Source organism: Phycodurus eques, chromosome 19 (assembly GCF_024500275.1).
Source record: "Phycodurus eques isolate BA_2022a chromosome 19, UOR_Pequ_1.1, whole genome shotgun sequence".
NCBI lineage: Eukaryota > Metazoa > Chordata > Actinopteri > Syngnathiformes > Syngnathidae > Phycodurus > Phycodurus eques.
Window position 1 is genome coordinate 10,561,128 of NC_084543.1, and position 13,308 is coordinate 10,574,435.

The 13,308-nt window shown below is 41.6% G+C and overlaps 1 protein-coding gene across 3 annotated transcripts in view; it reads left to right on the top strand.

Moving 5' to 3' along the window:
• The window catches only part of trrap (transformation/transcription domain-associated protein), a 77,604-nt gene that overhangs the window by 24,119 nt on the left and 40,177 nt on the right, over positions 1 to 13,308 (top strand). For all 3 annotated transcript variants that reach the window (XM_061705707.1, XM_061705709.1, XM_061705708.1), the window contains 9 exons: positions 4,377 to 4,505; positions 5,216 to 5,482; positions 6,184 to 6,390; positions 9,432 to 9,590; positions 9,740 to 9,874; positions 10,495 to 10,605; positions 11,133 to 11,279; positions 12,826 to 13,039; positions 13,137 to 13,265. In XM_061705707.1, the coding sequence (XP_061561691.1) occupies positions 4,377 to 4,505; positions 5,216 to 5,482; positions 6,184 to 6,390; positions 9,432 to 9,590; positions 9,740 to 9,874; positions 10,495 to 10,605; positions 11,133 to 11,279; positions 12,826 to 13,039; positions 13,137 to 13,265 (1,498 nt within the window). The remainder of the gene's footprint in view (positions 1 to 4,376; positions 4,506 to 5,215; positions 5,483 to 6,183; positions 6,391 to 9,431; positions 9,591 to 9,739; positions 9,875 to 10,494; positions 10,606 to 11,132; positions 11,280 to 12,825; positions 13,040 to 13,136; positions 13,266 to 13,308) is intronic.

Genomic DNA, 13,308 nt, shown 5'->3' on the forward strand with positions numbered 1-13,308 from the left:
TGAAAGCAGATGTGGCATCCTCTGACATTTTAATGATTGCCATAGTGTGTGTATTCAAATGCCTGCATGTTGGGTGTAAACTCAGGTTTTGGTGCCACATCATAAGCATCTGCATGAATATTTGACTTGGAGACAAATAAAAGCAAGCGTGCTGACCAAAATGGACAGTGTACTACAACAATGAATTGTGTGATGCATTGACTCAACTACTGCTGCTGCTCTTATTTGTTTTTGCCATGCAGACTGTAAAGAAATGTTTTTTAAACTCCCAAATTCAGGGTTAATAACTCAAGCAGACATGCAAACAAAAGCGAGCATGAAGTTGATGAAGCACACCGTGCTTGTTTCACAGTATGCTGCAGTAGGGTTTTGTTTCTGAACATGCCGTGCAAGGGTTGTTTGATTACAGTTGAAATGCAATATTACGATCACGGTGTGTGTCACTTTCTAACCATTTTGTGCTATAAATACTACAGATTCAGTGGTCTTTATCTATACTATTTTATTTTCTTGTTTCTTTTAAATCTGTTTGTTATAGTCATACATGCAAAGCAGTCGCCTTTTGGCGAAATTCGCCATTTTTAACTCAAAATAGGCCATTTACGCGAATCGTAAAGATCCGATTAGTTTTTCTGGGATGGGGTTCGGGGGTTACGCCGACGATGAAGTCATAGACTCTTTCGTACTCCTTGAATGCTGGCAGCTAGATCAGATGTAATTTCTGAATATGACTCCGCGGCGGACTAATATGCGTGCGCATTGGCCTGAGGTTCCCCCTATGCGCTCGGGACCTGCATTGTTTGGATAAAGGCTTCTTTATACTCTCGCGTCTGGTGACCGCGCTGACGTCACTGCGGCTATCCCGCACGCAGTTTGCCTTTATACTCGAACGCAACCCACACACGCAGTTTTGAAAATGCACTGCAGTTCACCTCCAAGTCGGGGGTGTCTTTATGTATTGGCTAGGACACCACAGGATGGAGTTTTTTGGTCATTTCCGGTAGCCGTTTTTACTTTCCGTAACAAGGAACAAACCAAAAACAATGGCGACTGTGGAACATTGTCTGCGAGAACAAGTGGACCTACATGACCAGATGATGCGTTTAATTATGCTGCAAAATTTATCAAGAAGGCGGCGGCATAGATGGTATGTAGAACCAAGGGGCACGCTGAATACGTCATCACAGCATGTGACTAAAACGGACCAATCACGAGAGATGATCTCTGCGGCATTCTACGTGCAGCAACAAATTTGGCGTGTGCGCGTCAAGTGACGCAGAGGGGCCGCACGGGCCAATTTGTCGGTCACGTGATGCAATGCGGGCATTGTCGGCCGCGTGAGCGCGGGTGTATTAAGAGGCCTTAAGTCACAGGAGTTGACGAGACCAGAAAAAACACTTCCGCCGATTCTGCTGTGAAGAAGTAACGGTACTTTTACTCCGTTACAATGATCTAAATGTCACTCACTACTTTTATTTATAAATTATTGCTTATTTATCAACTATTTCGTGCGCAAGACTACGACTTCTGCATTGGCCGCTGTTTGCGTCAATCCACTTTAAGTGCTAGTGACGTTTAGGTCTAGTTCAAACGACACAAGAGTCACATGACCTCACACAACGTCTTCCATTGGAATTTCCCGAGCATAGGTATTAACACTCGATAAGCCAGCTCGGCTGATTGTCGTGTGTATGTGGCTGCCATGTTGGGAAGGTCATTGTTATCATGAAGGCAACGGCACGCGATTCGTGTTTACATTTAGACGAACAAAAACAACAGCTTTCATGTATTGTAGCATTCGTCTGGTACTGTCTGCCCAAACGTGGATATTTCAGCTCACGTCTAACTTTAGAAAACACCATGCAGTAAATTGCAGATATTTTGTTGTAGTTTTGACTGCATACATACACACACACACACAGCAATATCGTATATTTTATTCACATTTATGTTCATGCTGTGGTTAAAAAAATCTTTACTATTTAATCAGTACTCAGTAAATAAGTAATCAGTAAGTATTTCACTGTGTACGTTTTACTCTTAATTTTTTGGATGACTACTTTTTACTTTTACTTGAGTCACATTATTTTCAAGTAACAGTACTCTTACTTGTGTACAATGTTTGGCAACTCTAGCTACGTTTAAGCAACATTTTTCTCTCATCAGATCAGCCAGTGCCATATTTGTTGCACTGGTCTCTTGTATTTTCGCGTTGAGCGTTGCGGGTCGTGGCCCTGGTTGTAGCCCCAGCGGCAAAGCAAAGCACAGATATCGGAGACGAGAGTTGATCCGTTAGTACATCTTGTATTAATTAGGAAACGCAGCTACAATTATCTAATTAGTTTACAGATGTTAAATGTATTAAGCGATGGAGTGATGTTAGGGACTATGTCACAGCACAGAATGAACTAACTTCAAATTCAGAAATGGGCAATAAAAACCGAAAAATATTGTACTTAATAATTTCCTGGAGGATACATTTGGGAATAGCCTTTGAAGTTGGTAATAGTGAAAAATTAAGTGAAACAGACAATGATTTTAGTCAATTCTTTTCCAGAATGAGAGTGCTTCAAGAGGAGGATGCTATTCATGTGCCACAGATTGAAGCAGGCATCAGGTGCAGGTGGAGGTGGGCCTGGCTCAAATTGGAGGCCAGAACAAAAAAAGATAAGAAATGAGGCAAATTAAAATTTAATCTTCGTACATCAACAGCGGTGTAAATACGTTTTTCTGTGTGAAGAATTTTTAACCCCCCCCCCCCCCCCAATTGTACTTCCAGATTGCTGAATTTATGTTAAAATCGCAAAAATTCTCTGCGGGGCCCTGGACATGTTTTTGTTACTACCTGGCATATTTCCTCCAGGATATAAATTACTGTGAAACCCCTGCTATATCGTGGAATGCACCTACCTGTAAAGCGTCAACTATACACTAATGAAAACAAAAATATTAATTAAAATGCAGTAAATAGTCAATATGTATATGTAATATGTATATGTTTTCATTCTCTTGGGCTCCGATTGGCTGCTGGCGGCATCACATATTCTTGAATAGAACACTTTTAGTTTTGTTTTAAGCCATAAGGTAGCCCCAAAGCATCCTTTGTCTTTGAAGGCTTCTTGTCGTGAGCCTAAGTGCCTTAAATATCTTGTCTTTGTGGTGTATTCAAATAAATATAGGTTGAAAAGGATTTGCAAATCATTGCGGTCTGTTTTTTTTATTTAAGTTTTACACAACTCAACTTCATTGGAATTGCGGTTTGTACATATTGTGCCATATGAGCAGCACATGCACACACACACATGCACACAAACGCACGTTTCAGAGTATGGAAATTACATGTAACACCTGCAGAATAAGATCTAGGCTTCATGCACAACAAGCTTCTGTGTGTGTTTATATGCACAGACTCAGTGCCTTCATCGAATTATGCCACAAAAATATGCTATGATGGTACAGTGATTGATGTCAGAAAAGATGAGAAATGATGGGGACAGATGAGGCTGGAGAACAGACTGGTGCGCATTACATTCTCTTGGCGTCTTCATTCCGAGCCGCTTGTTGTGCGTCTGCATTTGAATCCATCACGGTTTCCTTTACACTGTGCAGAATGTGTGCGAGTAATGACCTAATGGAGGAGGGGGAACATATGCTGCCGTAGATCGTTCTTCACTAATGTCGCCCCGTACTCCTCAATGATGGATTGAATAGGAGGGCTCATTAACAGATAGCAGCTTCTTTAATAAATGCAGTCGTTAGCTTTATTGTGGCCAAGATCTTTTGCATTTCACAGGCTAATCAAGCCTGAGCCTCCATGTGCTTATTCTAGCATCAATCCCTGCAGATTACAGCATTTCTCCACCATTTATTGTTTGGTTATTTTAATTTATTTACACCTCACAGCCAGAGACGCGCATGGCATTAGGGTTTATATTTTCAAGTGGTCTGGCCAATATTAAATTGGAGGTTTTACGCTTCTTTTTACAACGATTGTTGTGAAGCAGTAATTGCCGTTGCTGTATTTAATTAAGAGACCTAGATAAGAAGTGCTTTGCGGTCATTATTGTTTAAATGCCATGTATTTTATTACTCTTCTTATTGGTCACAATTGCCTCACACAACTGTCCATATAATGTACTTTATTTCCCCAGCTAATTAATTATGTTGTCGTAGCCTGTGAAATTCCTCAGATTTTGGAGTAGATTTGTGCTTTAGAGAGCTCAGATTATGCAAAATTTCTTCTACAATGCCTTTATAGACGTACATGGTAATTTTAATGATTAATTCTGCCTCTGTTCTCTGGGATGTGATCAGTGAAACCACACGTTTTGGGATCTGAGGCTAAAAATGTTTTTATTAATTTTCCTGACTGGAAGGTGCTGCAGCACATTCTGAATCCAGCCTTCCTGTACAGCTTTGAGAAGGGTGAAGGAGAACAGCTGCTTGGCCCGCCAAATCCTGAAGGAGACAATCCAGAAAGCATTACCAGTGTCTTCATCACAAAGGTACATGTGCACTGAGGTGCTCGAATGCATTGATTTTCTACACATCAACAGTTTTTCTCCCCCTCCCGCCATGCACACTTGCTCTCCCACCCCTTTCACCCGTTGCTCATTAGTTAACAGCTCTGTCTCTCTGATTTCATTACTAGATGCATTTCCTCCCATAACTTGTCTCTTCAGCACACATCCATACTGCCTCAACATCCAATCCAGTTCTCTCTCTCTCTCTCTCTCTCTCTCTCTCTCTCTCTCTCTCTCTCTCTCTCTCTCTCTCGCTTCCCTCTCCCTTTTCCATTTGTCTTTGATTGTCTTCGCTTCCTCCTGTGATCCCACTGGTCCTGTTTCATTCATCAGACCAGACTAAAATTCCTGGTGTAAATGTCATGATGTGGCCATGTTAAAGGTCAGCATATTTTTTGTGCTGTGGTAGATTCCATCACTGACTAACACCTGCCCTATTTTTACTGCTCATAATTTCTTCTGTGGAGGTTTAAAGTTAATTTCAACAACTCTGGTCAGCTCTTATCCGAGAAACTCAGATGCTGATGGGTGTTGGAGCCTAAATGCAATTCAAGTAAATTAATATTTGGACAAAAGGTGATTTACATTTGGTCTGATGAAAGGGGGACCATTGGTGTTTAGTTAGGATGGCTGACTTAATACTAGTCTGAATGTCAGTGTAGTGTATTAAAAAAATGCAATGTCTCTCTAAGGTTCTGGATCCTGAGAAACAGGCTGACCTGCTGGACTCTCTAAGAATATGCCTGCTGCAGTTCTCCACCCTGTTGGTGGAGCATGCACCCCACCACATTCATGACAACAACAAGTCTCGCAACAGCAAGCTGCGGCGCCTCATGACCTTTGCATGGCCGTGCCTATTGCCTAAAGCCTGCGTGGACCCTGCCTGTAAATATAGCGGACACTTGCTTTTGGCACACATAATTGCAAAGTTCGCCATTCACAAGAAGATTGTCCTACAGGTAAGGAGGAGAGGGAATGGAGTGCACAATTCATTTTTTATTTAGCTTCTGGCTCCTTCCTGTGCCCGTGTAGTGCTGTGCAATTATATTACGATATGATTCGTAGTCCCAAAACGTCTCGTCCCATTTAACCCCATAGTATTTATATTATTTTAATTTGTCAGGTATCAGGTTAGCTCTGTTGCTAAACTAACGTTGCATCCGAGTGTTTACAAAACACAACAGCCATTATTGCGTCTCAATCTCCAGGCATGACTAATTGATTTGCACTCAATCCAACCGTTACACTAATGTAACTGTTATTCCTGATTTGATTGGTCATGCCTGGAGAGGGACGGATGGATCATGTCATGTCTTTACTTTTCCCAGCCACTTTTCTTTAGCAGTATCGTTAAGAGTAGTTAAAATCTTAATGTACCCATCCCAGTGCTAGCAGGGCACCTCGACAGTAGAGTAGAAGCAGACTAACATCTCCCTATCAACTACAGTAGTTGCCATTTTACATTTTGTTTGCAACGGGACTGGAACTGTGACCCTACAGTTTCAAAGCCCAAGTCCTTACAGATGAGCTATTGCAAACACTGAGCGGGAACATTTAACTTTTTTGGTTGTATAACTGCATTAGTTTGAATGATTGCCGCTTGACTTTACCACCATTACCTGCATTGTGTTACCAGGATGAAAATGTGTTCCTCGTTTAGGTCTTCCACAGCCTTTTAAAGGCCCACACCATGGAGGCTCGTGCCATTGTCCGCCAGGCAATGGCCATCCTCACTCCAGCTGTGCCAGCCCGCATGGAGGATGGCCACCAAATGCTGACCCACTGGACACGTAAAATCATTGTGGAGGAGGGCCACACTGTGCCGCAGCTGGTCCACATACTGCACCTAATAGTGCAGCACTTCCGGGTGAGTGGATACAAAAGGGACAAAACCAATGTAATTAGAGTAGGTTACCCATGCACTTCCTCCTGTCATCTTTTCACCAGTGCACGTATTGATTCCTAGTATGTTCATTCGTATTGGCTGTGACAAAGCAGCAACAGATTCATTTTCCTGTAACGTATAATAATCATGATGGATGTGTCTATCACTGTAATTAACCATCTGTGTTCAAGCCACTTTAGGCCACCCATACTAAAACCTTTTTAGAGTCAACTAAATTCTTCAATCCATTCATTTTGTGTACGCTTGTAGTCATTACAATCAAATTTGCAGGTGAGCTGAAGCCTATCCCTTCTGGCTTCTGGGAGGGAAGCAGGGTAGACCCTGGACTTGTCATCAGCCAACTGCAGGGAACATATAAACAAACAACCATTACACGTATGAACAATTTAGTATTCAGTTGACTTAACATCCATGTATTTGGAAAGTGGGAGAAAGGCAGAGTACCCTGAGAAAATCCAAGTAAGTATAGGGAGAACATGCGAAGTCCACACAGAAATTAAACCCCAAACCTCAGAACTGTGAGGCAGATGTACTAACCACAACTACACTGTGCTGACCTAACTAAATCCAGGCTATGGCATTGCAGCACTATCAAATTATTATTATTTTTTTAGACTGCAGCTTCACAGTGGATGACTGGTTAGCACATCTGCCTCACAGTTCTGAGGACCCGGGTTCAAATCCAGCCTCACCTGTGTGGAGTTTGCATGTTCTCCATGTCTGCGTGGGTTTTCTCCGGGTACTCCGGTTTCCTCCCACATCCCAAAAACATGCATGGTGGGTTAATTGAAGACTCTAAATTGTCCGTAGATATAATGTGACTGCAAATGGTTGTTTGTTTATATATGCCTTGCGATTGGCTGGCAACCAGTTCAGGGTGTACTCCGCCTCTTGCCCGCAGTTCGTTGGGATAGGCTCCAGCATACCCGCGACCCTAGTGAGGATAGGCGGTGTAGATAATGGATGAAAGTTAAGACTGGCAAACATTCATTTTAAGTTTTAATTTGATTTATTTTACTAAATATCCTCCTCTCAAGGAGAAATTCAGCTCACATGCTGCCTTATGCTTGTGTTGCACACCACACAGAGAACAAGCTCACATATTTGCAATAAGACTTGTCGTAGTGAAAGGGGGTGTCCAAACAGTACTGCAACACTTGAGCTGGAGGAGTGAGGTTGATGCCTTGCAGTCGTCCAGAAACAGACTAGCATGTCTCCATCAACTCCAAAGGTGTTAGATTGCTGTCGGCTTCTAGAAGAACTTCTGCATTATTTGAAGCACTGCTGGAGAAATAAGAACCATTCCTTTACATTAATTGGTTCTTTGTCTGATTTCTAATGCGAGCACTTGATGAGCTGAGTTTTGGTGGCTGCTTGTCAGCATATAAATCACATCATTATCATACTTTTAAAACCCACTCGCTGACCTCGCACCATATCGATGGAAGTTATTGACAGTGGGCACGATAATGGTACTCTGCTCCCTTGCGGCAACTGTCTGCTGGCTGTAATTGTCTTAAAGCAAATACATTCAGAAGCATGACCTATGAAATAACACCAGCAAAGCATAATTGACCTGTGTGTTTGCACTCTTAAAACCTGATTGACACTTTATGCCTCCTCATTTCTGTTCCTGGTTTCACCAGTTCAGAGAATGACTGTTTCTGCACAGAATTTAAATTTTTCTCAGATTTCTTCTCTATCTCACTGACAGGCTGCTCTCATTGGCCCAGATGACTAATCTAATGTAATCACATCAGCATAATTGCACTAGGGGAGATAATGACAGTGCGTGTGTGTGTGTCTGTGTATGTACACATGTGATGGACAGGGCTTAGCCTCTCTGTCATTAAGGGGCGTTGAAGTCCTGCTCCATCGATTATAATTACCCTCAAAGTGTGAAGCTTAAATATTCTTTGTCACTAGCAGCAGCCCCCTGATAGACATCTCATCTCTCGCTCTTTTGTCTGCATGCTTGAGAGTCCCAGTTTGCCTTGCGAGGAAGCTAAGTGAGCCTCCAGTGTGATGCTTTAGTGTTGTGTGTCACGTCCTTGAAACTAGGTGGATGCGACTTCTGACTCGGTCTCTCAGTGATTGTACTATACTTCCAAAATGTGAACCAGTATCACCTGATTGTAAAGGTTTTTTCCCCCGTATATTAATGTTTTAGTTTACTTACGCTACTAACAAACATTTTTAAACTAACAATATGTTATGTTAAATTTTGATCAAATGGTTAATCGATGTGGCTTGATTGGATAACCAAGAACAGTTGCCTCGAACGAAATTTTGCTCATTTTAAACTAGCAAAACTCTTAATCAACAGTAACTACTTTTGGCGATGCGCTGAATGGCAATAACACACTGATAACATCTAGGGTTTCCATAGCAATTCAAGATGGGGAATTTTGGAAAGTTGGGAAAATATGGGCATTAATGGGAATTTATAGTAATTGACTGTGAATTGGTGGTGATTTAATGGAAAGGTATCATATTAAAGTATATATATGTAAATGTTTTGTCATAAGCAGACATCAATACAAAATAAATAAAGTTCTACTGAAAAATCTGGTGAAATGTCAAATGTTTTATTAAGTTTTAAATATTTTATTGAACAATCAATTTTCATTGAAGAACAAAATCATAAATGTTGCATTAAATACTCCATTAGCCCCCAGCCCAACCCATTAAAACAAATCAACAGCAATGTACCTCCCTTTCCAAAAGGTCCTGTTCAACATAAAAAATTAAATATGCGGTCTTCATATTCAACTGTACTTGCATGAAATCTGGTTGATTTAGTCACGATTATCCAAAATAGATTGTCCCAAACTGTATTTAAGTTCCCTATTAAGAGCCAACCTTCATTTTGTAAATTCCTGGTTTATTCCAAATAATTTCCATAAATCCACATTAATTCTCATGGAAAGTTTCCAACCTTGAAAATTCCCAGATTTTTAATTCCTAATATCTGAAAATATTAACTGTGGTTGCCTCCATAGGTATACTACCCTGTGCGCCACCACCTGGTGCAGCACATGATCAGTGCAATGCAACGTCTGGGTTTTACCCCCACTGTAACCATTGAGCATAGGAAACTGGCTGTGGACCTGGCCGAGGTGGTCATCAAGTGGGAGCTGCAAAGGATCAAAGACCAATTGGTGTGTTCACGCACACTTGGAAATGCTCGTACACTATGACTCCTTGAAATTTTATTTTTTAAAATTAATTAATTTATTTTTTTAATGCTTTACTCAATATTTTCTGTGAACCATAATACGTGTCTATTTCTGGTATCTGGTCCTGCCAGCCTGATTCTGAGGCCGAAATAGGGTCCAGTGGTGAAGGGACGAGTGGCCCTGTGAAAGGAGGACTCTCTGCAGACGGTGCCACTCCAGCACAAGATGCTAAAAGATTCCGTACGGCAGCAGGAACGGCCTCTACTGTGAGCTAATTTAGATTCTATTACTTGTTGTTGCCCCCTCCAAAATTAGCAATCACTTCAAGCTGTGCAGGAGTTGCCCTTGAGCTGTATTGTTTTAAAATGATTGCAGAATTTTGATAAAAGACCATCTCTGTAAGGCAAAACTTGCCAGGAGGTGACAGCATCATGTCTGTCATTTATTTGTTTTTTCTCTTGCTGATTTTTGCAATCTCAAACGCAGCATTTTTTATTTATTTTTTTAGTTTTTTATTCTGAAGTGTCAAAACTAATGAATTGTGGCTAGCTATTCCAAGGGCAATTTCTGTCACATACACAAAATATTTTTTAACATCTCATAACAATCAACCTTCCTTTAGTAGTGTAAATGTTTTTTGAAAATAAATTCCATCCATCCATTTTCTACACCACTTATCCTCATCAGGGTCATGAGTGTGATGGAGCCTTTCCCGGCCGACTTCACAGGCACATATAGAAAATCACCTTATGACAATTTAGAGTCTCCAATTAACTTAACATGCATGTTTTTGGAATGTGGGAGGAAACCGGAGTATGCAAGCATGGGCAGAACATCCCAGCCAGTCCTCTGGTGTGAAAAGACAACTGTTGTTGTTTGTTTTTAGGTGTTTGGTCGAGGTCAGTCTATGCCAGGCACAGAGACGATGGTCACTAAACCTGTTGACAAACAACATACGGACACTGTGGTCAATTTCCTCATCCGGATTGCATGCCAGGTAACACCTCCAAGTCCAACACATACTATATAGAGTGGTTAAAGAGATGCTTGGTTGTAATAGATTTTAAGATGACTTGTACTTTCTTCCTAGTTTCCATTTCTTGTGTGTCTCTTATGTAACCAACGCACTGTACTATACTTTATGAAGTCTTTACCTTTCCGTTCTTTGTTGCTTAATAACAGAGCATTGTGATACTAAATTGAACCCGGCAGGAAAGAATGTGAGGGATAATGAACAAGCTGGAGTACACAAGGTTTTATAGCTGGGATGGTTTCATTATCAGAAGTCGGCCTTGAACCGGCATGCTGGTTGAATGATAGTTGCTATAGTGAGGTAGTGACTATACCACTGTCACACTTCTTGTCACATGAATGAAATGCAGCCTAATAGCGGCGGTCTTCCTTCTCCAGTCTCTCCTTGACCTATGTGATTTCCCTCCTCCCTGAGAAGCCATAGTGATATTGGAAGATGAAGACTCTTTGTCAATGACGATGATAAGTGTCCCAACCCTTCCCTCCACGTAGGTGAATGACAGCACCAACGTGGCCGGGTCTCCAGGGGAGCTGCTGTCTCGCCGCTGCGTTAGCCTGATGAAGACAGCCCTCAGGCCTGACATGTGGCCTTGCGCCGAACTCAAGCTACAGTGGTTTGACAGACTGCTCATGACTGTGGTGAGAAGGACTATGCTGTATTTTGCCATTTACTTGATTGGATTGTGAACTTGTTATGGACTATTTCCACAAATCACTACCATTTAACTTTTCCACTGTCAAAAGTTGCAAAGGGTTGGGGTACCAACTGCAGCAAAATAGAGCGCGACAATATGTCGTCCGTTTTTATCTTGTCGTAATCAAAACAGAATTTTCTACTTGGTTGAACCATGGCTTAAGACTGCCCTTGTCTTTGTTAGAGAGGCCACTTGTTTAGGTATCTGCAGTTTCCAACGGCAGGGTTAGAGTCTAAGGGTCAGGCCCCAAAATGGGTCTCAAAGTAGGGCTGCATGATATTCGGAAAAATATGTGCGTGTGTGCGTCTGCGCGTGTGCAGGATCCATACCTGCCAAGCACACCCTCCAGATTTCATGCGGTTGGCATGACAAACAAGGGTCTATGCCGGTCTTATTCAGACAATACGCAGGTTTTTGTCTCTTGGGGAATGTGCACTTCATGTCTATCATGTTAATGAGCTATGCCCTACATCAGATTATCTTTTACTATCTCATTGTACTCGTATGCCAGCAATTGTAGGACAGGAGGGGGGTAATGTGAGAAGGCGGAGGGAAAAGCCATGTACACAATTACAAATGTACATATTCCCTGTTTGCATGTCTAAAGTTACTCTGTTTTTAGTTATACGGTGCAAGATCAATACCACCCTAATATCTACCCGGAGCCTTATCACTGAGGTCGCATTGTTCATTAGTCAAGATTAGTGCCATGGATCTGTCTCAGATTATCCTCTTGGCCTTGTCATCTTTGTGCACCTTGATTACTGTTTAGACCAAATTAGGCCTGTATGTGTGGCATCGATCTTTGGTTTAGTACAAATCAGAGTGGCTTGTTTCTTTGTTGAGAGTGATACTTCTGTGCGCACATTATTGATTTTGGAGTTGTCTTGATTTTGTATTTAAGACGATAATTAGGGGTACTGATGGACAAAAGCACTTGGATGCCTGGCCTGGAAATGGAAACAATGGGGTGTTGGTCAGCCTATATGCAGGCTCAGTCATTATAATTGATTTATAGAATATATTATGCAGATGGTTTAAAAATAAATACATTAAAAAACACAAATACATCCTCAAAAATTGTTAAACACAATGACTTTATATATACTGTATAACTGGCATTAAGTCTATGATGAGTCAGTTGATTGAGGTTGGTGGTGAGGGGAATGTAGTGATTAGCTGTGGACAAAGGAGCACCTGAAGCTCTCCTGGGTGAAAATAGATACTGGATAGATTTTTAGTTATAGTCTGTTAGTTGGATCGTTGTTGTTCATTCATCTAATTTGTGCTGTCAGAGGTCATCGATGTTGGATGAAAAGTTTCGTGCACACAATTTCTTTCTAGTTAACCCTAAATGCTTTTAATGGGGTTGATGTCAGAGCACTGTGTAGCCAGGGCAAGTCAATGTCTTCCACACCAAATTTTTTAAAAGTTGTCTCATTGTTTTAGCCCATTTATTGTAGTTCTGAACATACACACTGTCCTTTCAGGAGCAGCCAGCTCAGGCTAACATCTCCAACATATGCACTGGATTGGAGATTCTCTGTTTCCTGCTAACTGTGCTACAGTCACCAGCTATCCTGGCCCACTTCAAGCCCCTCCAGAGAGGCATTGCTGCCTGTATGACCTGCGGCAACACCAAAGTTTTGCGTGCTGTTCACTCGCTCCTCTCTCGCCTTATGAGCATCTTTCCCACTGAACCCAGTAAGCCACTAACACTTACATTCCTACATTCTACCTATGTAAAAGTGCAGCTTCGGATTTAATGTTGAAAATGAAACATTGCGCCTTCTCATTCCAGGCACATCCAACGTGGCATCAAAATATGAGGAGCTTGAGTGTTTGTATGCAGCCGTGGGCAAGGTGATCTATGAGGGACTTACCAACTATGAAAAAGCCACAAGCAATACCAACCCCACACAGCTCTTTGGTAGGAAAGACTCTCACTGATTTCTCATGTATACAAAAATGTT